This window comes from Antrostomus carolinensis, unplaced genomic scaffold (genome assembly GCF_000700745.2).
Source record: "Antrostomus carolinensis isolate BGI_N321 unplaced genomic scaffold, ASM70074v2 scaffold21086, whole genome shotgun sequence".
Classification (NCBI taxonomy): domain Eukaryota; kingdom Metazoa; phylum Chordata; class Aves; order Caprimulgiformes; family Caprimulgidae; genus Antrostomus; species Antrostomus carolinensis.
Window position 1 is genome coordinate 88,553 of NW_010324228.1, and position 26,230 is coordinate 114,782.

General features: G+C 38.3%; 1 protein-coding gene across 1 annotated transcript in view; it reads left to right on the forward strand.

The window, feature by feature from the left end:
- FRMPD4 (FERM and PDZ domain containing 4) overlaps positions 1 to 26,230 on the forward strand; it is a gene marked incomplete at its 5' end in the record, with an annotated part of 111,079 nt that overhangs the window by 39,389 nt on the left and 45,460 nt on the right. Inside the window, 2 exons of the mRNA XM_029085675.1 lie at positions 6,598 to 6,758; positions 8,906 to 9,008. Coding sequence (XP_028941508.1) covers positions 6,598 to 6,758; positions 8,906 to 9,008 — 264 coding nt within the window. The remainder of the gene's footprint in view (positions 1 to 6,597; positions 6,759 to 8,905; positions 9,009 to 26,230) is intronic.

The window sequence follows — 26,230 nt, forward strand, 5'->3', positions numbered from 1 at the left end:
ATAGAGGGTAGATACAAAACTCAAACTGCTAGTCTGCCGTTGGAGCTTGAGACTTAATTCCATGTTTTTGTAGGATTAAAGTATAGAAATTTGTTTTCTTCTCAATATATAGCATTCATATATAGTATATGCAGAATGCAGAAGTGTTCATGTATTACATGTAATATTCTCAATAAGAGTGGTAATTATTGTCATTGTAAAATATATTTTCAGTGTATTTTTCCCAGTGCCTGCCTGAAGCTGAGCATAAAACTTTTAATTTCTCTAAATTTGTATTCATGTCAGTTTTATTCACTGCAAGTTTGTATCACTTTGTCTTGCTTTAGATTGCACATCAAACTCACTCAACAGTGCAAGGGGAGTGGATTTTGAAATTATTTTACGTGTCAGATTTCCCTGTATCCAATTTTATCAAAAAAGCTGTCACCAACTTCTTCTGAAACCTTTTTCTTTCTAATTACATTTTTACCATATGTTCATCCAGATGGCATATGCCAAACATTTTCTATGGTGCTATAAAATGACCTGACTTTAGAGGATTTAATGGCTGAAGAAGCTTATGAAAGAAATAGAATTGACACCAGGGCAGAAAAATAGTCCTAGAAAGAAAGAAAGAAAAAAAATAAATCTGATAAATCTTCCCAGTTGTATTTTGTGTCTGTGATATTGAATTCTCAACATACACACCTGCACAAAACCAGTGAAAATGTAGAGAGAATTTTATTGAAGTGTTAAAAGTTGACTCCTTTTTGAACAGCTGAAAATAAAACTTTTGTCTGTTGAATATGTCTACAAAGAATTCTGAAGCTGTGAGCAACTCTCTGGTTTGCTGCAAAATGGAGCAAAAAAGAGTTTGTCAAGCCACCAGATTCTCTGTAGGAGCAGGAATTTTGCTTAGCAATGTAATAACTATTTGGGCACTTTTTTCCCAAAATGTCATTTCCAAGTGGAAGACAGATAACAGTTGATACATTATTTTGACACTTGTGTCCTAGTTCTTAATAATTCTTGTGTGATTTCTTGGAGAAAATAAATTAACTTGAACTCTACTGAGAGGAACTTGAGGAGAGAAGGAAGGAAGGAGGGAAGGAAGAAAGAAAGGAAGGAAGGAGATTATTTTTCATATTTAGCTACAAGTTAAGATAAATAAATGAAGATCAGTTTTTAATCTTCTGGAGAGTTTGTATATTTTATCTCGCCTATGATAGTTTTCTTTTAACTGTCATTATTGTTTTCATAGTCTTTCCAGATTATCAAGAGGAAAACTATAAAATACTGTTGTGTTACTATCGGTTTCTGTAATACTGTCTCGAGTCTCAAGCCATTTTACTTAGTGCTAATTTCTGAAGACAGGTGATTGAGTGAGAATCAAATCTACTTTCCTTTGTTGGTGCAATAGCTTTTAGGAGTCGCAGTTGCAAAGGAAGTTTTGTGTGCATAACCCAAAGCTCTGAGTACAGCATGAACCAAGAAGTAGTTTTGGGGCAGGATGGGCAGAGGCTTGTGATCTCAGGGATTCAGATGGACAGTTGTAAATGAAGGTTTATTTGATGTCTTAAATTTGCATGGATCTTTTTTAAAATCACACTGCAATCAACAAAGCGGTTCTTCCACCTCATCCAAATTAATGAGACAGGATTTTAACACTGCTCAACAAGTTGAAGTGGTTTTGTTATGTGTGAATTAAACCTTTGATAAAAAGTCCTTATCTCCATCTTCCTCGCCCACTTCCACTCATCAGCCCATGAGTGGTTTGACATTTCCATAGACTCTTCTCCATTATTGATCAGGATTACACTTGTTATGTCTCAAGTCAAAACAGTCTATTTTGTAGTTAAATCAATCTGTATAGAAGAGACATTGTAACTATGTAAAAGCTAAGGATTAAAACCCTCAAAACTGACAATTGGTGTTAACCTTTGAAGTAATTGAAACAAGATGTAAGCTGGAAATACAGAATGAAGCACCAAAATGCAGCCTTTCTCCATGCTGTTGTGTTATGATGCAATAGCCCTTTGATTAAGGTTAAGTTGTTTTAGTGTTTGTAGGTGTACAGCTGTATTAAGTTACCGCCTTTTCTGCTCTTTTTTTGGATGTCTTTGCAGAATGGAGCTATAGTTGTTTGGCTGCTTTTGTTACATATTTCCAAAATGATGTTTCTCATAACCAGGGTTGCAGGATTCATGCTGTAGTTTTCCATTTCTTAGAAGTGTTAGACCCTTAAGCATTTTCCTGTGGAAATGCAAAGTCCTGCAAAACAAATTTCTGCCTGCTGAGGACAGGCTTTTCATACCTGCCATAAACAAACCTCTCAGAATTAGCCCACTAATCCCTAAGTGACAAGGAATGACATGTCAAAATCCAAGGGCTGAAAAAGCATTGTGCTCAGATACTTTGCTTTTAATTACTGATATGCATTATTAAATCAAGCTCTCATTTTAATTACAGTCTTTGTTTATATATTCCTTGGGTTATTCAGCATGTAATTTGAATGAGGAAATACTAAGAAGGTTTCCATAGAAAGCATTACCAAGTTAATCATTATGAAGCTAATGATGCAAAGATTCAAAATGCCAGCCTTAAACCATACCTCTGACTTTCTTGAATGTGAATTCATGCATGCACTCGTTATGTTAGTCTCTGCATAATGTCATGGGCAGCTGAATTGTTTTTGCAGGTGCTGGCTGCCTTGTCGCAGCTGGTCAGTGTTCCCCAAGGTACTCTTCTTTCCTGATTTTCTTCCTCCTTCCCTCACCATAGGCCTCTTTGTAGAAGAGTGTGCACACCATTTTTATGGCACTCTGCAATGCCTCCATTCTCCTCTGTGTGTTGGTGCATTCACACTCAGATGCTTTCTCTCTTATTTCCTGTTACCCTCTCTTTTGAGTAGAGTAGTTGCCACAGAGAGCTTTTGAGCATAAACACTTGGAATTACACTTCTGCTATGATTTTCCATAACTGGTAGTTTTTCTCTTGGAAGAGGCTGGTATATAAAATCTCTGTTCAAGAAATTGTCTAAGAATGACTCTCCTTAATAATGGCAGCTGTCTCCCACTGCTCACAATAAGAGTACATGGGAGAAGATAGCCTTTTGTTAAGCTAAGACTCATCTCAGTCATTGAAAACAGTAGGAAATAGATGGCTCTCTTTGAAAAGGTGATCTAAGTGCAGCTTGTGTTTGTGTATGTGGAAAGAACTTAAAATCCTAGCCTTTTCCTTTTCTTCCATTTTTCCTTCAGAAAAGTAAATCTTTAGGTTTAATCTAGACACAGTACCATCTAAACACATTTTACTGTATTCGAAGCAAATGGGAAGTTTGCAGTGCTGGGGAGTAACTTTTAGAAGATGTTTCACTGTTTTAGTGATGCTCTGTGTAAGATTCCCAAGGTGGTTGTTTTGAGTCGAAGTTTATTAGATTCTGGTTTAGAACTCTTAGCATAGTTATTCTTCAGGAGTCAGTATCTTCCGTAGCTGAGATGGAGATAAAATATCTCCAATTAATGCAAAATTCAAATTAATCTTGAACTCTGGTACTACAACTGGCATTTCAGTAATGAACTAGCCACAGGAGGAAGCAGGTTTGTCAACATACCATCACGCAAAGCTTTGAGTATTCATCTAATCTCTTCTGGGATCATATTCATATATCTTGCTGCTCTCTTGAAATATACTTCCAACGTACTGAATGATACAAGAATATCTGATGCGGCAAGCTGTGGAAGCATGAGATGCAGAGCCTTTTTAGTTGATATATTTGAAGGTGGATAACATTAAAAATCAATAAAACCCGCTGTGCCATTCAGAATCATGATGGACTGTTCCTTGTGGAGTCCCTTGCTTAGGCTTTGAATAACTGAGGCTGTGCTGCTGCTGGTTCTCAGCACAAGCTGATGCATTGGCTGGAGCGAAGCATCCACTAGTGGAGCTGCTCTTTTGAGCAAATCTCTATGTCTGCTCTTGGAATTTGTTGTCTGAAGTGTAGCTGTTGATGGGTTATTGGGTTTTGGTTTTTTTACTGTTGTTTGGTTGGTTGTTTTTTTCCTCTCTATGATTTAGTTTTCAAACCAGACTACAAAAAAATTCTTGAAGAGAGAGGATGGACAATGGCAGGGAAGTATTTCTCAAAGGATCGAGCGATATTTTCAAGTTGCTTGTAAATACTGCATTTCCTCTTTGGAGACGACGTCAGCTTGTAGTGCCCCAATTACACAAATGGAAACAGCTATTAGGAAGAAATTATTAAATAGAACATTTTAACTTTGTGGGAAGTTTGGTGAGGCTGTCACCTAAAAGAGGTGACAAATGCAGAGTTTTGTATTCGCTACCAATGCAAAGTTCACAGGTAGAAATAGATAGTTTTTGAAACACCAGTGACACTTCAGAAAGTGTCTCATTTGAAAGACAAAATGTTTGCGCATCTAGAAGCCCAAATCATAAAGAGGAGTTGATGGGGAGGAGGGTGGCTGGGAGGTCTTTAAGATATACTTCCTAAAGTATCTGCATAAAACTCTAAAACTCTCTGGATTTTCTAACAGTCCTATTGAATAAACATAATCAAAATTTATCTAGAATTAATTAACAGAAACTGGAGGAACAAGAGGAAGAGGAGAATGAAGTATCAGATGTGATGCTCTACCTAGTAAAAGAAAACATAGTTTCTTTGCTGACTTCACCTTATACAGATACTAGGAGAGCACAGAGTTATTCTCTCTCTCCTACTTTTGTAAGGAAGTAGCTTCTGCTGCCTCTGATCATATGCATAAAAAGACAGCATGTTACTCGTAGGCAGACTGAATCTAGTGATGGGGATAGAGAGTTTCTTTGAAGGAAAAAACCTAGAAAAATCCAGTCACAGAAATAAACTCCCACTGACAGTTTACTGAGATTTTGCTGCTCTTCTGTATATCAGTAATAGAAGCAGACCACGGAGAGAATGGAAATTGATGTCATGCCCAATGTGTATGTGTTGGGGAAAGATCAGAGAAGTTTTTGCATGTCAGATACTGAAAACACATCTTTGAATGATGCCTTTCTCCTTATGGGACCGCCTGTCTGGAATTCTCCAGGAAATCTTATTTGAAGGTGAAAAAGGAACAGGGGGTGAGAGCAACAATTCTGGTTGCATGGGATGTCCCCTAACTCTCATGTTATAACATGTTATGTGTAAGATTATCAAGGATATGGGAAAATTACTTGATTTGCATATTGTTAATTATTTCTGAGGAGACTGACTTTAAAACTGAGGATACTGCCTGTGGTTGTAGGGATATCTGCCTCTCGTGATGTTCCTCGTGGTGTTCTTAGGTTGACCACCTGGCCATTACCTTTCTCAGCACAGGAGCCTGTGCCCGCCCTGCAGGCGGGATTAGGACTTGGCTATGTTTGTTTACTGCATTTATCCACTGAGAGCTGGAGTCAGCTTAGCACCTGCAAATCTAGCCTCATGAAGATGAAAAGAAAGTTAACTCTTGGCCAGGTAGCTTTAAATAAATACTATCTGAGCTCTGTCAAGACTGCGATAACCTGATGCCATGAGCTGTGGTCTGTCTTCATGCTGCGCTGACCAGGTATTGATTGTTGTCTGCAGTGGTGACTAGGTCTCCTGAAGCACAGGAGTTCAATTAATGGCATTTGGAAGGGTGTGACAGTAGTGTGGTCTGTTTGTCTGATCAGCACTGGGAATTGGTAGCTGTTGTTCACCAGGGAGCTCCAGGCATTGGGTGGGAAACAAAATATGTTCCAGTTCAGTTTGCATACAGCATCAGTCACATTTTGGTGTTTATTAATGTTAATTTAGAAGTTCATGTGCTATTAAAACATTACTTCTTTCATGGATATGTGATGTTGGATAGCTTTCATCCTTTTTATTTTCTGCTTGAAAAATCAAGGTGTTTCGCTCCAGCCATGAGAATGTTTTCTTCTAGGTACAATAAGTAAGCTTCATCATAACACTAAGGCTAGAAGTAATGTATCTTAGTAATTGCTGATAAATATATTTTCTTATTAGCTTTTTTCTTTTTTGCCTTGAAGCAGTTCAGCGAGACTTTGGAGAGTTTGCCTGAGTAGTAAATATAGAGCTGTTACTGTGCCTTAGGTAGACTGTTTGAGAGGACTCAGCTCGGAAACCTGCGTAACGTTTTAGAAAACCAAATTTAAATGTGTGTCCTCTCTTCTTGCAAAAGGCTGGCAGAATCTAATTGTTATGTTTTACATTGTGACTAGGTCACACTATTATTTTTCCCTTCCAAAAAAATGAAGGGCAAAAAATTCAAGCACAGATAGCAAAGGCTTTATTATATATATATTTTTAATATATTTTTCTTTCATATATGGAGTATAATTAAATGTATGAGTCAAAGAGAGACCTCTTTATAGCTTGATACTATTGATTAGTATTAGAGACCTGCCAGCAGCATTATTACTTTATATATAAGAAAATCTAATAGAAAATTAGTAAATTGATGTTTTAGTTCCTATAGTGAGAACATTTCAGGTATTCATCTCATATCGTTGCAGAAATTGCTTGACTCAAGTAGTTACCATAAAATCATGTTTTAATGATTTTTTTCCTTTTTCCATCTTTTATTTTTTTCACAGTCACGTGACACAATCAGCCACATTTGAAGACCCTCGAATAGAGAGCTGCCAAATAACCCCTCCAGCCCCTCGGAAAGTGGAAATGAGGAGGGATCCTGTGCTAGGATTTGGGTTTGTGGCTGGTAGTGAAAAGCCAGTTGTTGTACGCTCGGTAACACCAGGTATGTTTTCCCCACCTGACCCCAGAAGCAAACTTGGACTTAATCTGCTGAGATGAAATACAGTTACAAATTTGAGTACTGTTAAAATATTCAGACAGACAAAGTAATCACAAATACTAGGTAGGATTTTAAGCCTTAAATTACCCAGTAGTTTCCCTCCTTGCACTCATTTTTGAGCATTATGTAAATGTGTTAACAAAAAGCAAGTTTTAGGTTATTGCTCTGAGCTATTACTGTGGCTTGCCTGAAAAAAGTTGACCCACTTCATTCAAGGAAAGAAGGTCTTCTCCCTGTTATGTTTATATTGATTTGATGTCACCTTCATTACCATTGAATCAGTGTTTTCAAGAGGTATGTTGAGTTACAAGATTAAAACTTACATGTTTTTCATTCTTTTTATCATCACCTTCCCAAGAAGAACTAGGTTTCTAACTATAATACTTGGTTTTGGAAAAGAGAATGTTATTGCTGGCTTTGGCTTGGGTTTGTTTTTCTTTTCTTCTTTTTTTAGTAGATACTTCTGTGTAACTATGTGGCAAAAAGCCAGGTCAAAATAGATCCTTAAACATCTTACCTGGAGTGAAAATTAGTGATGTTCGTAGTATTTTTTAACTTATGGGGGACCAGACCTGGGACTAATCATTTTCCCGAATATTGGGCTCCTACTCTGTATGCTTAAAAGTGCAGTTCTTATATAAAATTGCCTTGGAGCCCAGGGCAGGAATTTGACTTTGCTCTTGTTCAATATGTTCTCCAGAACCCCCACAGAGAGCAGAGGAGAGGAAAAATCGACTTTGTGAAGTTCTGATGTCATTTACCCACGTGTGTGCATTGATTATATTTGCATTGCTTTTACATGAAGCGAACAGTGTAACTACTATTTGAACTAGATCCAAACAGTTATTTTCTCCCAAGTTACTATTATTAATGTAGTTTTATGTTAGAGTTCAATTTGGAAAATACGTTTATTATCTTCTGTTCCAAGTGAATAGGAGGAAGGATGGACAGGACAACAATCTCCTACGTGGATATGTATCCATTTATGCTGGATATATAAGTGAAGCAAAGTTTTCAAACCAAACTGAGGAAAGGAACAGCATTCGCTCAGTTGTTAAATGAATTTGTTTTGATACTGAAACGTTTTATTTTAAGACTTTATCTTCATATTGGTAAATATTATTGAGTTTTTTATATGTCATCATTGCAGAGTTTAAAGACAGAAGACTAGAGAGGATATATCTTTTCACTAGCAGTTGCGATGTCTCACCCTCTTCTGGGCATGTCATCATGCTGAGAAGCAAAGTATTATGTGCATCATATAAAGCATAAACTCAATATGCATTTCAGCCATGTCAGAATCCGAAGCACATAGACATGTACATGTCTGATTGATTGTCTACTCAGACTAATGCTAAATATCTGTGTCTAACTAGAAGTGGCAGTGCTTTTGGATGTACATAAAACTTGAGTTCACCAAGTGGTAGGAATCCAGAGGAGAAAAGACTCGGAGACTGGAGGTATAGGAACTTACTGCCTTCAGATTAAAAGAAAGAGGTTTGTTTTGCCCAGAACAGAAAAGCCAGAGGAGAGACCTGTGAATGACTTTCAAACATGTGAGTGATGTTTCATAGGAAACAGGAATAAGATGTTCTCCAGTTTTACATTGCCTGGGACAGAAAACAATGTGTTGCAACAAGGAAGATCTGGTGTAGATACCGGGAAAAAGACTTCCTGATCTTAACAGTAGTTAAACAGGATCATTTATTTACAGGAAAAGGAGTCATCCTCAGAGTGGTCTTACAAGAATATCAAACAAATACTGATCGGGGATGAGTAAAGTATGACTGATCACACCTTAAAAAGTGAATTAGGCCACCTCTTATGGGTCCTTTTGGCCCTCTAGAAAATCAAGTCCTTATTTTTAGGTGGCTAGATGTGGTTTTGGAACTTAATTTGAGGAAATTCAGGAGAAGCTGCTAAGCCAGGAGCTTTCAAGATTTTCCTGTTGAGGAAGTACTGGTAATGTCAGAAATAGTGTTAAACATGCCATTAGTTGAAGAATAAAACACTCATACTATGTGAACAGAGTTTGTCCGTGCATTTACAATGGCCTGCTAACCTGTGCTTTTTTTATTATTTGTCTCCAGGCGGCCCCTCTGAAGGAAAGCTTATACCGGGGGATCAGATCATAATGATTAATGATGAGCCAGTCAGCACTGCTCCAAGGGAGAGAGTCATCGACCTTGTCAGGTAGTTGATGTCCTGTCACTTAAACTATGAACCCAGTGGTTCATTGCCTGTGCAGCCATTTGATAATACAACAAGCCTTGCCTTCTCATGGCTGAGAAAACATAAAATAATGTTACTTTAGTGGTAATGAAGAATAGTGAAGTATTTTATTGAAATGATGCATCCTCTTCAATGCTCTCTGGCTGGCTGAAAAAAATATAATAAAATATTGGAACAACTCCAAGATATTTGGATATCAAGAGAGGAATAATATTCTCCTGGTATTTGTTTTTTGTATGGGTTGTTGAAAATATAATTCCTGGAGCAAGGCAGCTCCAGTCACTGTTGGTCTATTGCTTTTTTCACATGAAGAAAGTCAATTCAAGTCTGTCTTATGTGAAAAGGAAAGAAAATGTGGTGGAGTGATTTTTGAGAGTGGATAGGTGCGTGTAAATGGGAGTATGTAGGGGAACTCAAAGAGTGTTTGGGTGGATTGCAGGTAGGTGAGTTTTGTGAGAAGAGAAGGCAGGGCTGAGTAGGTAGGAGGCAGAAAACAAGACAAAAAAGTGACTGTGAAGTCTGTAGGAAAGGAGAAATGTCAGTATGTGTAATGGGATGTAGAAGGAAAGGAAGGACATGGACTAACAAATGTTCAAGATGTAGAAATAGATGTGATGTGGTTGACATAGTAAGATTTGCATTTTGCTTACCAAGAAATGTTAGTACATTGCATGGAAAAATGACTAGTAATTTAAAAATTAAACATAAAAATGATTATTTTAAATTCCGTAGCCTGGTTGCTGGACACCAGTTTTGTTTCTGTATTTTCCTTCTTGTCAGTGTAAACTCTGATTTGGTGGGTCTAGTTGATTCCTTGGGGAAACTTAAGTTTTAATTGTGGAGGTACCTCTCCTCAGAACTGGTAGCTACCAGAGTTGTCAGTGTTACCCATGTAATTTTGAAAAGTCACGTTTGCTTTCAGAAATTCAGGTAGGAGGTGCCTCTTGCAGATTACAATTCGAGCAAATGGCTGCTGATTTGCTGGGGATTCAGCTGTGAAGCAAATTTCCGAAGGAAGTACAGAAATGGTGTAAAGATGCCAGCTGATGCCTTTATCTGTGTTAGGCGAGTTTGGACAAAATATAATACATTTTCAGATTTTAAAAAAGAAGTGTTAACCAGCAAGTCAACTAACAGAAACACAGCACTTCAAGAGAGGACTTTGACATTCTTGGTTTTTGTGACAAAGAGACCACATGAACTGTTGGAACTGTCCTGTTACTAATAGGTTTCTGTCACACATGGTTCTTAAACTCATTTTTTATGTCTTTATTTGTTCATAAAGTGATCATATTGCAGTCTTCATTCTTTCCCTGACTTCCTGTGAGTAATCAGTATTAGGATTTCTGTCCAATTTCTCTACTGCCAGCAATATATAGTAATAACAAGGAAAATAGACTAATTAGGCCTGAGACAAACTGGGTTTATTGTGTGACTGAATCACTGTCTACCTTCAAATGAGAAACTGAATAAGCATGTCACCCTTCCCAGTTACGTTGACTCCATAGGCAGTGTTTTAAATTAAGTGGTGTTGCATTCTAGGGGAAGCTTTTGGTGACACTTTTCTTATACTGTAATTCTACTTCTGCTCTCAAAATCTATCTGCTGTTGGGATTTTGACAGAGACTCATTCTTTGATAAGACTCAGAGTGAAAAATATGTTGGGGTTGTATATTTGAAATGAAGAGCTTTCTTTTCATGCCAATGGGGACACCTGGAATGATTAGACACTGTCACTGCACAATCCTGACACCATAGCAGAAGCAATTCTTTACACCAATGAAATAATGAGTGCTTTTTGTATAATAAAAGGCTTTCATGTGGGTTAGAGACATCTGCAACTTTGAGAAAGCTTGCTTTCAGCTTTCAATGTGCATAGAAGGGGTTTTGAAATCTTGTTTTCCAGCTGGTAGCAGTGTATCTGTGGTAAGCAGTGAGCAAGGTTTAGACGTATAAGTTAGGCAATGGGCATAATCACAAAATCATAGAAGAACTGAGACGGGATTTCTGGAGGTCATCCAGTCCAAGCTCTTACTCAAAGTGAACTAGTGTCAAAGTTAGACGTGACTGCTCAGCACTTGTCGAGTCAAATTTTTAATATCTCCAAAGATGAAGATTTCACAACCACACTGGGCAGATGTTTCAGTTCTTAACTAGTGCCCTTTCAAAGATGACAAAGAGCAGCTTTTACAAGACATGAGCCAACTCTCTTGGCAGCCTTAGATGCATCCCATCTAGGCCCATGAACCTGTGAGTGTCCCTCTTGCCTAAGCAATCCCTAATTCAGTTTTTGTCTGCCATGACTAGTGCCTCTGTTCCCTAAATTCTGCCACTAAACACAGGGACCAGGGTGGCAGACCTCGCCACTAAAGAACAAAGCCTAGAAAACATAAAGTACCTCAAACCTTTTCAGTGTCCTTCATTAGGTTGCTCACCCCATTCAGCAGCAAGTTCATACTCCCCTTGGTTTTCACTACTGATGTACCTGTAGAGGCTCTTCTTGTTACCCTTCACATGCCGTACCAGTTTCAGTGACAGCTAAGTTCTGCAAACTCCATCCCTGCCTGGCCAGGTAGGGCTTCTCTGTTTCTCCTGGGTAACCTCTCTCCATTTCCATCTCTGGTTGGCTTCCATTTTGTGCTGGATCTCGGTCACGTGTTCCCTGTGGAGCCACACTGGTGTCCTGCTGTACCTGCCCACTTCATTGTGGATTGGAGTAGATCATTCTGCCACTTGGAGGAGGCACTCCATGAAGAGCACCCAGCTCTACTGGGCTCTGACCTTTCAGAGCTGCATCCCACAGGACCCTGCCCACCAGTGCCCTGGACAAGCTGAAGTCTGCTCTTTAGCTTGGACTCCTCTTCCTTCTTTCCCTCAGGATCTTACACTGTACCATTTTGTGGCCACTGCAGCACATCAATGAAAAATTGATATTCCAACATCATATTTTTTCTGTGATTGCATGGCCTCTTACTGATTAGGTGTAACAAGGTATATTTTATATTCATGATGTGAAATTCTTTGGCTATTTTTATACAGCTTTGCCTCAAACCTTTTTGTAAAGTCAAGAAACAATTTGTCTTTATAATTGCAGAGAGTGGGGAAAAAATTAATCTACTTTCAAAATACAGACATAAAGACCATAGTATGCCCAACAGAAAAAAACCCAAACTGCATGAGAAAAAAAGGGCAGATTTCATAACCAGATGAGCAGTGTGTGTTAACAGGCTTAGCAAGACTCAAAACTTCCAAGCAAAGGTATACGCAAATATTAGATGTTAAGTCAACCTTGAATGTTGAACAAAGTTTTTAGTGTAATGCAATATTTAATTGTTTTCCAAGAAAACATTGTCGGGATATTTACTTGTGAAAAAGGTAATGCTATTGAAGGAAAAAAAAATGGAAAAGATAATTTCTACTACGGTCTATCTTAAATACAAAAAAGGATTCAGAATGTCCACCAAGAAAGGTATTTGAAAAATGTCAATTAAATCTTTTAGGAAAACTTAGGAAAAAGCATGTACCTAAACACTAAATTTGCTTTATTTCTAAATTTCCCACAAAATAAGTCAGAGCAATTTTTTTCAGATTTTTTTTTTTCTTCAGCCCTTTTCCTATCAGCACTAAATTCAAGCTGTACTTTTTACTCCTACAGGGTTACAAATATTTAGACTGGTCTTTTACGAAAGTCCTTTTTTGGGTAATGGTTTTACTACAGGAAAATGGAAGAAGATAAAGAGAGCACATAATACAGAAATTTTCACATTGTCTCATTATTGCATTTCAGTATTTTAATTATGTGTGTGCTTTCTGAACATTCATTACTGAAAATAAGCTTCCTTAAGTAGAAAACTGTATTAAAGCCAACTCTACTCACTCCAGGGGGTTCTGAACAGGAACCAAGTGAAAGATTTGTTTTTTTAAGAATTGAGGGATACTGTTTTATCCTAGGAGGTCTCAGGTCTGGAGATTATGGTGGATATTCATTATAAATATCCCCTGTAGGTCACTCTCATCCATCTAATTCTTTTGGCTCTGCTTTACTGGCAACATTTAATTAGCGTTCAAGTTGTCCTTTGAAAGCCAAGGTTGAAGAAGTATAAATACAGTATGGTTTGCAGTCCTTTACATAAAGACTCATTATTTCAGGGTAATGTTCAATGGCTTTTGCACCATATTATGCTCTCCTGGGCTATTTTCAAGCGCAAAACCAGAAGTCATGTTTATGGTTTCCCTTAAAAGAAAGGTTATCTTTATGAGCGTCACTTATGGTTGCAGTCTAGATGTGCTCCATTCAAGAAAAAAAGTTATTGAAGTTGGGAAAAGAGGAAGAAACAAGCCTGCTTTTCTAAATGCATGGTTACAGTCCAGGAAAGGACCAAGCGAACAGAATACTGAAGAAAGACTATGTATTTGAAGTGCAGTCGGTTCAAAATTGTAGCAGGAGCTACTTTGTGGGTTTTTTTACTTGTGGTACAGATTCTGTGACTTAAAGTTTTTCACTCATACTTAACAATAAATACTTTGAGATAACATTAAAGTCATTCAACAGTGTAGCAATTTTTTGCATGTTTGAAGGTGAGCAACAGTACAAAACTAACATGTTAGAAGTTGTATTAATGTACTGTATCAATTAATTGTTTGTTCAGAGGTGCATGTATTTCATTATCATAGTTTAATGTTAAATATATATCTTTTTAAGAATTAGTTTAAACAACCCAACCTTCTTTCAAAACACGTAAAGAAATATATGTAACAAATAATTTGCTTTATTTGTAGGTAATTTCTATGACGTGAATGACTTACTTGATTATCTTAGGTTGTACTGAGTATGCGTTAGTCTACAAGGCTCCCAACATATGTAAAATGTTTTTTTATTTAGCAAAATATTTTACTGAAATTTTAAGTGACACACAGGTGTACTGCTTACCGCATAAAGCAAACTCTGAGCAGGGCATGGTAGTGGTATTTTGTTCATACTTCAGTTAAAATAGTTACCCAGGCAGCCTGTGAAGAGAGATGGACACCTCCAGAGGGTGATCTCTTCAAGATACTGGTTTTGGAATAAACCACCCTGTTGTAGAAAGATTTATTTATTCATTGACTACAGAAGGAGCACAGAAAACTATCTTAGAAGGAAATCTGACTTCTAGGTTGCTAAATTAGGTTAGATTAGTCCATTCCTTGAAACTGTAACAGCAGTAAATTAGTATTTGACGTCCTTTGGAATTCCACTAAAAGACTTTAATTACGAAGCGAGAACTGAAAAAGGTGAAATTCATTAAGGGCTTTTCTTTCTTGTTGGCTCTATTTTCTGTTTAAGAGAAATGACTCAAAAACCTTTCTGAAATAACTCGTGCTTTGGCAAGCTAATGTCACAGCAAGTTTTCATTGAGAGGATCTGGAGGATTCTTTCAATTCTGCAGTAGAATTTCTGTTTTAGTTTTGTATTACCATAAGACTGGAGAAGGAACTCGCCAGGATTTCAAACTGCATGTTGCATTTTAAGTAGTAACATGATTTAATCAATACTGATCCTTCTCGCCATCGTCATGGAGTGGATGAGGATTCTGTCGCTGCCATTTGACTCCATGTGTGTCAGAGGACCAGTCTACCTCCTCTGCATCACCATAGCTAAACTAAAGTGCAAAAGGGAGGTCAGTGGCGGTACCTGTCATCATCGTTTTCTCACAGCAGCTGAAAATACCACTTTTCAAATGTAATTTCTGTCTCTAGGCTTAAAGTGTTTCATATCTTGGATGAAGCAGTTTTGGTGAACTTAGTATTAAGGACATTCTTCCTTCATCAACATTGTAGAGAAAAAATCGAGCACAATAAGCTATTGGCTATGATACTGCTTAGCAACCAAGAATCTTGAACCCTGCTTCTCCTGAAAAATCAGTCATGTGGACCTTTTAATCAAAAGGTACTCGGTTATACTCCCAGTTTGGTATATAAATCCAGAGGCTATACTTATTTTGTTTCAGACCTATACACAGTGAATTTCTGGTGCTTTGGTTTTTAGACACATAATGCTGAACAGAGGGACAAAATGTTGGACCAAGTTCTCTGTTGTTAGTAAGAGTTTTACAAGTAATATCAGTGGAGATAATCTTTCTGCCAGAGCGTTTAATTAGCTACCTCTAATCATCTGGTCTAAGCGTAGAGCTGGTAGTCAGAATATGAGAACTCAGTCCCTGTCTGACTTGAAGGGTGTTGTTAGATGCATATCTCTACCTTTTGAGGTGTTTCTGCAGCATAATACAGAGATAACTTAAGTGCTTTAGATCAGCTGCTGCAGTCTAACTGTGAGAGCACAGATTTAGTATTGTCTGCTTTACCTTTTTTCTTAGCTGCTGTGGTGAGGTGCTTCTGGTACTTGATATAATATATTGAGAGCTAATTCAGATCTTTCTAAATTTTAATTATTAATCTGTAATATGGTTTCAGAAATGTTTGTCCACCTTGTCAAAGGCCTGTAAGAGTTAAGCTGGGTTGAAAACTGTATAGAGAGATTACTTGTTCTTGTTAAAATCAATAAAAACTATGGAAATTGCACTCTTTTAAAATCCACTGTATCTGTGAAAGCATGCAGTCTCATATCGTTGATCTGTTCTTAGCAGAAAGTTGGCTGACATGGTTTAGACAGATTTGGGCTCAACAATTCAAATGTTCGGAATGCTGAGAACTTAATTTCCAAGTTTCTTTTCATGTTCACTGTGGTGGATGCCCCCTGGAGTTAGCAAGTTTGGAGCCTTTTTGAAATTCCAAGGCTTGATGTGTCGTCTGGTTGAAGTGTTATATCATCATCTTACCCTCTTATCCTTTAGAAAGAGGAGTCAGCCATGATGAATTTCAGTCCAGCTGTTCCATAACAAGTTTCTTTATGGTAACAATGCAATGGTGTGGACAGCTATACATGAAATAGCTGTGCCTAAAACACAAGCAACTGTAAAAATGCCTTCTTCAGATGTGAACTAGCAAATGTTGCTTTCATTAGCTTGTTCTGACAAGCAGGCTTAGTGCTTCTCATACAACTAAACAAAAGAATTGGCTTGTCTGCGTGGAGGACTTGCTTTGAAACCCGATGCACTGATGTGAATTTTTGAAAGTGATTGTTTCCATGTAAAGTCATACAAATGAACACCTGGCTTTGAGTTTATTATGAATTAACCCTTCCACCCGATGGTTTTCCTCTATATTGCAAACTCTGCAATAGAAGTTTATCCCTGTTTGTTCTGTCGCTGCAAGCCTCATGCATCAAAGGATTACTTTTTGTTGAGATAGGTAGCAGGAGGTACCTAAAAATCTCATGTTCTGTGTTTGGGGTGGGGAGGGTTAGAGAGGAGGTGTCAAACTACAGAAATCTCATAGTTTCTCTTTCCCAACCCCATTATCTGTGTGTCTGGGGATGACATTTCCAAATCATAGAACATTATGTTTGACAAGCCAGCCCTCCACATCATGCTGTGGGTACTTGACTGTTCCGTGGCTTACATGGATGCCTTGAGCACATTACTACAGAACAACTACACTTATACAAGACAAGTGCTGTGGTATGAAGCAGTTTAAGCAGTAGAAAGTAGAAGACAAGGAGGAAGACAAGACAGAGACAGCTTCAGGAGCTTGCTTAGGAAGTGTCAGTCTGTGCAGACAAGTTTCTGGGCTCGGAGAAGCAGTATGGGCTGACAGGAGTGGATTGTGCTGTGCATCTGGGGCTGACATTGAAGAGTGACAGTAAAGTATGAAGAGGACAGAGATGCCTTCCCCACCACGTGCAAAGAACTTAGAGAGCAACTTTGCCCTTCCAGAAGTGTGTGGCTGCTCTCACCAAGAAGTTTACAGCTCCCTCATCTGTCTGGTCACTTGCTGACTGATCCAGCGCTTATATCAGCTAATGATGCTATTGTAATGGAAAACATTGCTATTTGGAGAAGATATGATAGTTGCATTGTATAAGGCCTGTCATGCTTTGTGAAGGCTTGTGTTACATGCAATGTGGACAGTATTCCCTAACAGTGCTGGACATTTGGATCGTAGATGTTAACTCTTTTATCTGCTGCGCATATAGCTTTATGATGGCAAGAGAAATACTTTCACAGAATCACAGAATGTTAGGGATTGGAAGGGACCTTGAAAGATCATCTAGTCCAATCCCCCTGCCAGAGCAGGAACCCCTAAATGAGATTACACAGGAAGGTGTCCAGGCAGGTTTTGAATGTCTCCAGAGGAGACTCCACAACCTCCCTGGGCAGCCTGTTCCAGTGCTCCGTCACCCTCACTGTAAAGAAGTTTCTTCTCAAGTTTAAACAGAACTTCCTGTGTTCCAGCTTGCACCCATTGCCCCTTGTCCTACCATTGGGCATCACTGAGAAGAGCCTGGCTCCATCCTCCTGACATTTGCCCTTTACATATTTATAAACATTAATGAGGTCACTTTCTTAAAAGAGTGAAAGGTAGATGGCAGTATCAAGCAGAAGGCTTGATAGAAAGACAGAAAAGGTGATGTCAAGAGCTGGGAGGCAAACATGTTATTTTTATCGTTTTGTAAGTTGACCCTTGGACAGTTGTGTCTGCTACAGGTGCCTTGTATTAGGGAAAAGGATTTTAATCTGGTTTTAAGGAATGCTGGTTTTGAAGGTGACAGTTTTATATGCACCAGTGCTCATAGGAAACATAAAAAGTAATTCAAACTGTTGAGAGAGGAGTGAAAAGACTGTGACCAATTTGCAAGGTCTTGTATAGTTTGATGAATTTGAAATACCTTTAGTCTTTAGCTGTTAGTTCTGTAGAAGCTCCTGGCAGTGTCTGTACTTGAAAAGTTTTGTGCATTTTAACAAAAACTCATCTGTTAGTCAAATTGGAGAAAATAAGGCTAGCATGACTGTTAGTGTGGTGTCTATGTATGTCCTTTTTTATAGCACAGTGAGAATGGAGGGGGGGGGGGGAAGCAAAAAGTAATAGCTTTTTAAAAATCTTGAGCCATGTAATTGGAAAATATGAATAAATTGAGGTCTTAAGCCCTTCTCCTTGGAGCTGCTTAGATACTATGGGCAGCTGGCATGTTGAGTGGTGATCTAATCCTGTGTTTGCAGTGAGGGGAGCACTTTTTTCCTCGTCAAGGTGGAAGCAGCACTCTCTGGGGTGGGCAGCTGATAACGACAGTGACTAGGAAGTGGGTAAAACCCTATTCAGAGCAAAGTGTCATGGAGATGTCCTGGTAGCTTATGGTCCGTTGGTATAACGATGTAATTTTAATGAATTGTGTAATAGAAAACCGACTCAGGAGTTCCTGAAGATGACAAGACTTTTCTCTGGCTCTTTGGCATGGTGATACTGTGTATTTCTGGCTTCCTGACTCTCAGAGTTAGTTTTTAGTATTATAATCCTATTTACTTCCCAGACAACATTAATCTATTAAGTAAAATAAAATGAAGAATGGCGCCGTCTCAAGCTGTGTGCACCCATAAGGTGGCTGTCCCTCATAACATTAGGGTCCAGTTACAATGACTATCTCTAGACTTCCATTTCTTATCCCTGCTCTGACAGCAATATTGTCTTTCAGTCAGCCAAAGGCATGTGGAGGTGACAGAATCTGACATCAGTAACCTGTAGTTTGTCTATGGAGCTGGAAAAATCACAAAAATAGTATGAGATAAGAAGCACTTGGTTGAATACTATTCTGGTAAAACTCTCAATCCAAACTTTTTTTTGGATTCAAAGGGAGTGAGATGTCTAGACTTAATTATGTAATAAAAGTGGATGTGTCTCTCGGTGCAGTTGACTTTAATTTTTTATGTCTTCTTGTGTTGGCAAGGCCTAATTTTTTTTTTTAACCTTTTTCAAAAATATTGTGAATTAAGATCAAAAGCCTTAAGACTGTCATTAGCAAATCCTTTCTCTTCCCTGCTTCCTTCCAATAAGAATAACTGTGTGACTCAGAGTCTCTCTTAGCAGTTGATTGATAGTATAATATAATTGGAATAGAAATGTTGTAGAGACATCTGTGTTGGTTGATGGACTAGAAAACTTAGAACACAGAATTAGATCGTATTTTTAGTTTAGCAATAGTACAGCCAACAAGGACTCCCAAAATTGCCCAGAGATTGAGTAACTACATCTAACTTTATCTGATATGCTGAATCAGAAGGTTAGTTAAAAGGGAAGGAGAATGGTTTTACATATTCTTTTACTTTATTCCTCAGTTAAATATTACCACTGATTGGGCTGACTCTGGGTCATAGTGGAAGGTCAAAGGAAAAAGAACAGTTTCTCATTAAACAAAGGATCTGAGACAAAACCTAGTAGAAAATAAAAAATGGCTAAAATTAAATTCACCTTTAAAAAATATCAAGTGCTTCAAAGGCAGTTTAATGCAGTAGATTTCTATAATGTGGGATTTATTAGTCAGCTCTCCCTGGTTTGATTTCTGATGTGACAATTGATCATCTGTGATTTATTGCAAGCAACACACAAAAAATATTGTAAGAGAAGCATTTTATCTTCCACTTTAACTTCTTTTAGGCTTTTTCCCAAAGATACCATTCTCTGTTTGACTTTTTGCTTGACTTGAAACATCCAAGTCTTCACAGACCTCCTGGAAGCAGCAACAGTAATAGGGGAAAGATGAATCACGTGTATTTCACTGCAGGTGATTTCCAAAGGATGTTGATCTTAGTCTTACTTTGTCTTGATCTAAGAAACTAAGAGAAACTGGTTCTGAGAAACCAAGAAGTAAGAAATATCAAGACAGAGACTGAAAATACCAAAACAGAAACTGCAGAGATAAACCCAGATTGCCATCAACCTCCACTACCCCAAAGGCATATTTCTTATGTAGCATGTGCTGAAATGTTAATTGTTCTGTTAGCTCTTGCTCCTCTTCATGCAGACTAAAGCTTAATGTGTTTTACTTACTGCACAAGGGAAAATCCCTGCAGTCCGCCGTCTATATTGTTAAATAAAGTAATTCAACTTGGTTGGAGGTTTAGTTAAAACCAAATTTGTTCAGCTTATGAATCAAACAAGACTCCAGGAGACGCAAAGGTCTTATCATCTTATATCAGTTTAAAATCCTTGAGGTCATCTGTATTTTATAAAAACTGTAGGAGTCATGATGTTTAATCATTGTACTCAGATCTTTGTTCCATACATTGTCTTTCTGCTCAATATTCTTTTCTATGCGTCATTGCAGTATGACTGAGACTTAAAAGGAAAATACCATCTGCCTAAAAATTTATCAAGAATAATAGGAACAACTCTCAATTTTGGAAGACAGCAAAAATTTAAAACTGTTCATTAATTGAGTTTGCAATCCAGTTCCTTTTTAATTCTTTATCTTGTATCATTCTCCTTACTGCCTAATTTTACAAGGAAATTATACTTTTGTGACCCAAAATACCCTTTTGTTCTGCATTTTATCTGAAATTCTGTGTTCAAAGCCTTTAATTAAATATTAGAACAAACGCGTTAATAAAGATACCACTTTTCTCTCCTTAAAAAGTATTGAAACAATTTCTTAGTGTTCTACACCAATTATAGTTATATTAGTGTCCAGCAGGCTTATTGAATTCATTAATAATTCATACAAACTGCCATGGATTTAAGGAAGGAACTCAACCACATATTGACATAGGGGAGTGAAAGAAAACTCAACATGCTCTTTTGCAACCTCTTTTTTTGTTGGGGAAAGAGGAATTGTATTATTTATGCTCTGAGGTACACAGACTGAGGATACAGTTTGCTAATCTAAGTCTTAGGGCCATTTATTAGACAAATATCATCATAAGCATGCTGTATGTCTTCTGCATTTGTATGTATGCATTTGTGTATGTTTGTATATATATGCAGAGATAGAGAGGAATGTGATATATAAAGCTTTATTATCATGGGTTTGGGATGTGTGCGTTACTTAGAAACGAGAACCTGGAATTCTGCAGCTCATTTAAACCAAAATCTTATCATGATACTATATATGGTTTGTACAGCTGATCTGTTAAAAGGAGAGTTGCATTAGAGTATTTCCTGTATCTCTACCTAAAAGTGGTCAATAAAAAGTACCAATTCTCACATATCATTGTGATTCTCTTCAGTATTAGAAACTTATGTCTCATATCTGTTTTACTGGGAAAATATATGTTAAAATAGAGAATGATGTGAACATGGGGGGGGGGTTTATAACTCTCATAATTTTATGAGTATTACTCGTTTTATAGGGGATTTTTTTTTTAGAATATTAGTATTTATAGCATATGCAGGTTAGCTATGGATATATATGTATATATGCTGCATACACTTTTTCTAAAGATACCGAATACAGTTCATTTAATCCATCTGGGGATTGCCTCACCCACAGCAGAGGCTCTGGGTGTCATGAGGCTTTTGTAAGTCAGGCAACAACTGCCAGAGCTACAGCTCCTGTGAGACACTGGGGAGTTCAGGAGGGCAGAGCTGGAGGTCAGCATGATCCAAGGCAAGGCTCGTACGTCAGGTTGACAAACTAAGCATTTCAGTATAATGTCAGGAGGATGGAGCCAGGCTCTTCTCAGTGATGCCCAACGATAGGACAAGGGGCAATGGGTGTGAGCTGGAACACAGGAGGTTCCGCTTAAACTTGAGAAAAAACTACTTTACAGTGAGGGTGACAGAGCTCTGGAACAGGCTGCCCAGGGAGGTTGTGGAGTCTCCTCTGGGGACATTGAAAACCTGCCTGGACACCTTCCTGTGTAATCTCATTTAGGTTCCTGCTCCAGCAGGGGGATTGGACCAGATGATATTTCGAGGTCCCTTCCAATCCCTAACATTCTGTGATTCTGTGATTCTGTGTTCCAGATGGAGCAAAAATACTGCTGAATTCACTGATCTGCCCCTACTATCCTGAAGCAAAACCTCTTAGCTCTTTCTGTCCTTATGGCTACGTACATTGGGATGCAGCAGACTCTGTTGTACTTCCAGGAGTTTGCCAGAGAAGAATTTGGGGACTATATCCATCAGAACACTTCTGCTGATGGGTTATGAAGCCCAAGCATGACTGATAGGGACCACGGTAGAGTCCTCTGATAGGGACCAGGTACTCATCCTCTTCTCACTTCAGCCCAGACACTGCACTGAAAGTGCAGCACTCGGCTCCCAAGCAGGTGGAAACATGTCTTGGCCAAGGGAGCAATGGAGCCCAGGACCTGCAAGATCATGCTTTCCAACCCCTGTGCTGAGAGGCTGCATGGGCAGGGTACAAAGGGACCTTTGGGGAATGGAACTGTAAGATCAAGGAAGAGAGACCAGCTGTGGGAAAGGAGAGGTGGTGGAGGAGGTTGTAGGAGGTGGTTAAATGTAGGGCATGAAGTTTAATATACATGGTGCCTGACTCTCAGAGGCAGTTCTGCTATCTGTTGTGCATTTTCACTGGAGGATGACAGTCCTTCACAGTCCAGCCTTTGTGGGTTGGCTTCCTTGCAAGCTGTTGATGATGCATAGCATTTGATAGAGCAGCCTCAAAGAAAGCCTGTGGTGTCGACCATCTCGTAGTTAACTGTCAGTGCAGCGCGGCATTGCAGTAACCTCATGCTGGGTGTTCCCACCTCTAACTGATGGCACCACTGTCATGTGACAATAGCCGGCCAAATTCCAGAAGTTCAGAAATTTAGGGAAATGAGCTTTGAAAGTTGTGTGCTAGCTTTGCAAGGCATATGCTATATCTCAGTGCAATGTGTTGAATATGGCCTCTGGTAGTAAAAGCTTTGCTTCAGAAGAAGCCTGGCCAAGGTGAAGCACAGTGTGAATGTGCCTGTTGCTTGGAGCAAGTGAATTATCATGAACATTCCTGTCTTGGTCCCCTTGGCTTGCAAAACTGAAGCTCAGCCTGGAGTGATACTACCAGAGGCTGTTAAGAGGCAACTTTTCGTGCCTTAGCTTGCCATTGCATTAAATAATTAATTGAATCTGACCTTTCAGAGCAGTACATTGTAGCTAACAGAATGAATATAAAAAGGATATTAAAAGGAAAAGAATATCAAGTGGGAGTAGAGAGGCAATATAAACTTTACATATAACCAAAGAAGGTCTGCAGTGCTGTCCCTTCCTGAAAGTGTGCCGGTAATTGGATATAGTTCAGGAAGAGCAGCAAAAATGAGCTGGAAGTTGTCCCTTTTATGAGAGACATAAGAAGTTCAGCCTAGTTAGGTTATTGCAGGAGAGATCAAGGTGGCTTTTTCTGAATGTGGACATCTGAAGAAGGAAGAATTTAGGTAGCAGGCACCTCTTCAACTTAGTAGAAAAGTACAGTCCAGCCCTAAGAAACTGCAGCTAGTAACACCAAGAGAGATGAGAGAGAGAGCGAGCTGTGGTCATTATTCATAATTTCAGGTCTTTAAATAAGAATCTTGTATCTGGAAAGATACGCTGTAGCTCAAGCAGAAGTTCTGTAGCTCAGGCAGAAGTTAAGGCCTTCACAAAACACCTGTCATCTAGGGTTAGCAGGGGAGCTTCAGTTTTGCAGGAAGTCAGATATAAGTTTTATGTTGATCTTCAGACCTTTGAATGCACATTAGTAATAACACTGCCCTATCTTGTAGATGAATTCTGACTATGAGCAGCTCAAAAAGCCGTGCTCATTCGCTGTGGGATTGTCAGCCCTTACTGGGAAGTTGTGACTTTTCCAGCAAGGTGTAAACGCAAGTAGCCCTATCTTACAGCATTAACTTTCTGCTCTTGGGCTCTTGCTTACTGTCACCTATGCCCATGTTCTGTCTACCTGAACTTATCATCATGCAGAGTATCTTTCAAAGGCTTGCCCATAACTGGATATGTTCTGCCTTGCAGACTCACCAGGTATCAGTGCTATGCAGGATATGACTTCTAATTTTGGTAGGGTTTTTTCCATTTTTTTGAGGTGTGCATTACTTCACTGGAGCTAGTGTGAGCCATTTTTTGAGTGGAAGTGAAATGCAGTGTGATAAGCAGTTAATTTTCCAATAGACAGTGCTGAACATACACAGTTTACAGTGTTTCCTACAGCTTTTGGTATAATTTTTTTTTCTGCACTGAATACTTAGCAGAGTTCTGTTTTGGCAATTATAGCTCTCAGTGTCAGAAACAGTGGGAAGAAATAATAATTTGGTTTGGTTGTACTTTGGTGAAGATTATGGCATAAGTGCCTTCATCTGATAGGACTTAGTTTTTATTTGAGCAACAGTTTATTTACAGTAGGGATTAATTACTCCTAATGTCTTGGTTAGAAAGATTACATTTTCCCAAAGGGCAGTATGCAGCAGGTACTTTGAATAGCTATTTTACTGCACATTTAAAAAATGTATTCATATATTACACTTCATATATTTCATGGAAATAGTCTATTGAGTAAATAGTAAACTCTTAAAAAAATATTCCAATATGTGCTTGTATAAGTGTTTGATAGATGCTTCTGAACAGTTATGTTGTCTCAAGCAAAAAATATTAGGATTTTGAATTGCCTGTTGTCTTCCTAGTACTCTCTTCATGACAGATTACCACTATCTCCATGAGAGTTTTTCCTTCAGCTGCTGCTTTAGAATAATTACAGTGCTTTTGCATATATGTCATTAACAATGACGGGGGGAAAAAAAGCTCTTGTCCAGGCTGTGTGTTTAGATATCTGATGCATGAGACAGGATAATACAAATTTCCCAGTAGGATACTGGTTGCTGCTCATAGTGTAGCACCAATGCACTGTTCTGTTGTTTCAAATAAGGTAATATCATTATAGACATGGATTTTTATGTTTAGCTTAAGTCATAAAGACAAATGTCAGTGGCTCTTTGGTCAAAAATATGTTTGTTATGATAGCTGTAGAATAACAAAATACAGCATTTAACAATTATTAAACATGATACAGTGGTAGAGGTGGTGCTGTTCCCCCTATCCTGCCAGTGACAGATGTATTAAAACTCCTGCTTATTAAACAGACAAGTGCAAATAAAGCAATTCTACAGCTTTGTAAATTAATTCTTTTTATTTATTTGAGATAGATGATAGATTTGTTTTTGCAGGCACAGAGAATAATGCCCATTTTAATTTTTGTTTAGACACCTCTGAACATGATTAATATTCTGTATATTGAATCTATAAATGATGTGTCTGTAACTATAAATGCTAAAATATATACTGCCTGTTTCTAGAAATACTTAACTTTTATTTCTGGGAAGAAGTACGTACTTCTTCAAGGCTTTGTTAAGGGAAATATTTGACAAACATCTCTTAAAACATCTGTTAAAAGCAGGAAAGTTGCTGCTTTGCCACCTGTGCTTAGTTTTCTTTGGAACTACGGAGTGATGTTCATCCTCCAGCAAAATGGTTCTGATCCAAAGCCTGCTGCAGATGGTGGAAAAATTTTGATAGGCTTCAGGGATATTTGGATCAGGCTGTTTATCTGTTACCCCATGGATTACTTGTAGTGGCTCTACTTGTAGCCTGCCAGTTTATTTAAGATATTGCTGTCAAATGGAGGAATAACATGCTTTAAAAAAGCATTTACCTATTTGGTCTAGAGTAATTCAAGTAGTGTTTTTGTGACATGCCATTCCTGGTGGCCACCTATGCCAGCCACTGCAATTCCCTTTCCCATCACTCTCCCTAATTCTCTCCCTTCACTTTCCCATCACTCTCCCTTCTCTGAAACTGGGAGCCTACCAAGGGCTTCAGAAAACACCATGTGAAAATTAGATATTTCAAGGAGGCCAAACCCATTTTTAAGGTGATGCTAAATACTGCAAAACAAAACCACCACAGAGGAGCGAGACACTGGAGGAGTTTTTAGCGTGTTAGGTTTTATGACTCTCTACAAATGACAGTAAATGACAATTGTGAACAAATTAAACTATGTAGAGCTTTAAAAAAGTTCTGTGTTTGTTTTGTGCCTCAATAGGATGGTCTATGCACTGTCTTTACTACTATTTTTTCACTGCATCATCTTCTATTTGCATCGATTTCACACCAGCATCTCTGGTGCGGGGTGCAGAGGCACAGCAGAGGGCTGTTGTAGCTTGCAATAGGAGCCTTCAACTTTGCTTTGTAGCTACAAGAGAAAAAAAAACAGTGCATGTTTTTTTATATAGCTGCTGAACAATAACAGACAGTTGGTAGTCCTTTCCTTATGTTTTTCCCATGAATCCAAATTAAACTGTTAGGTAATTTTGTTATGAGTTGTGGCA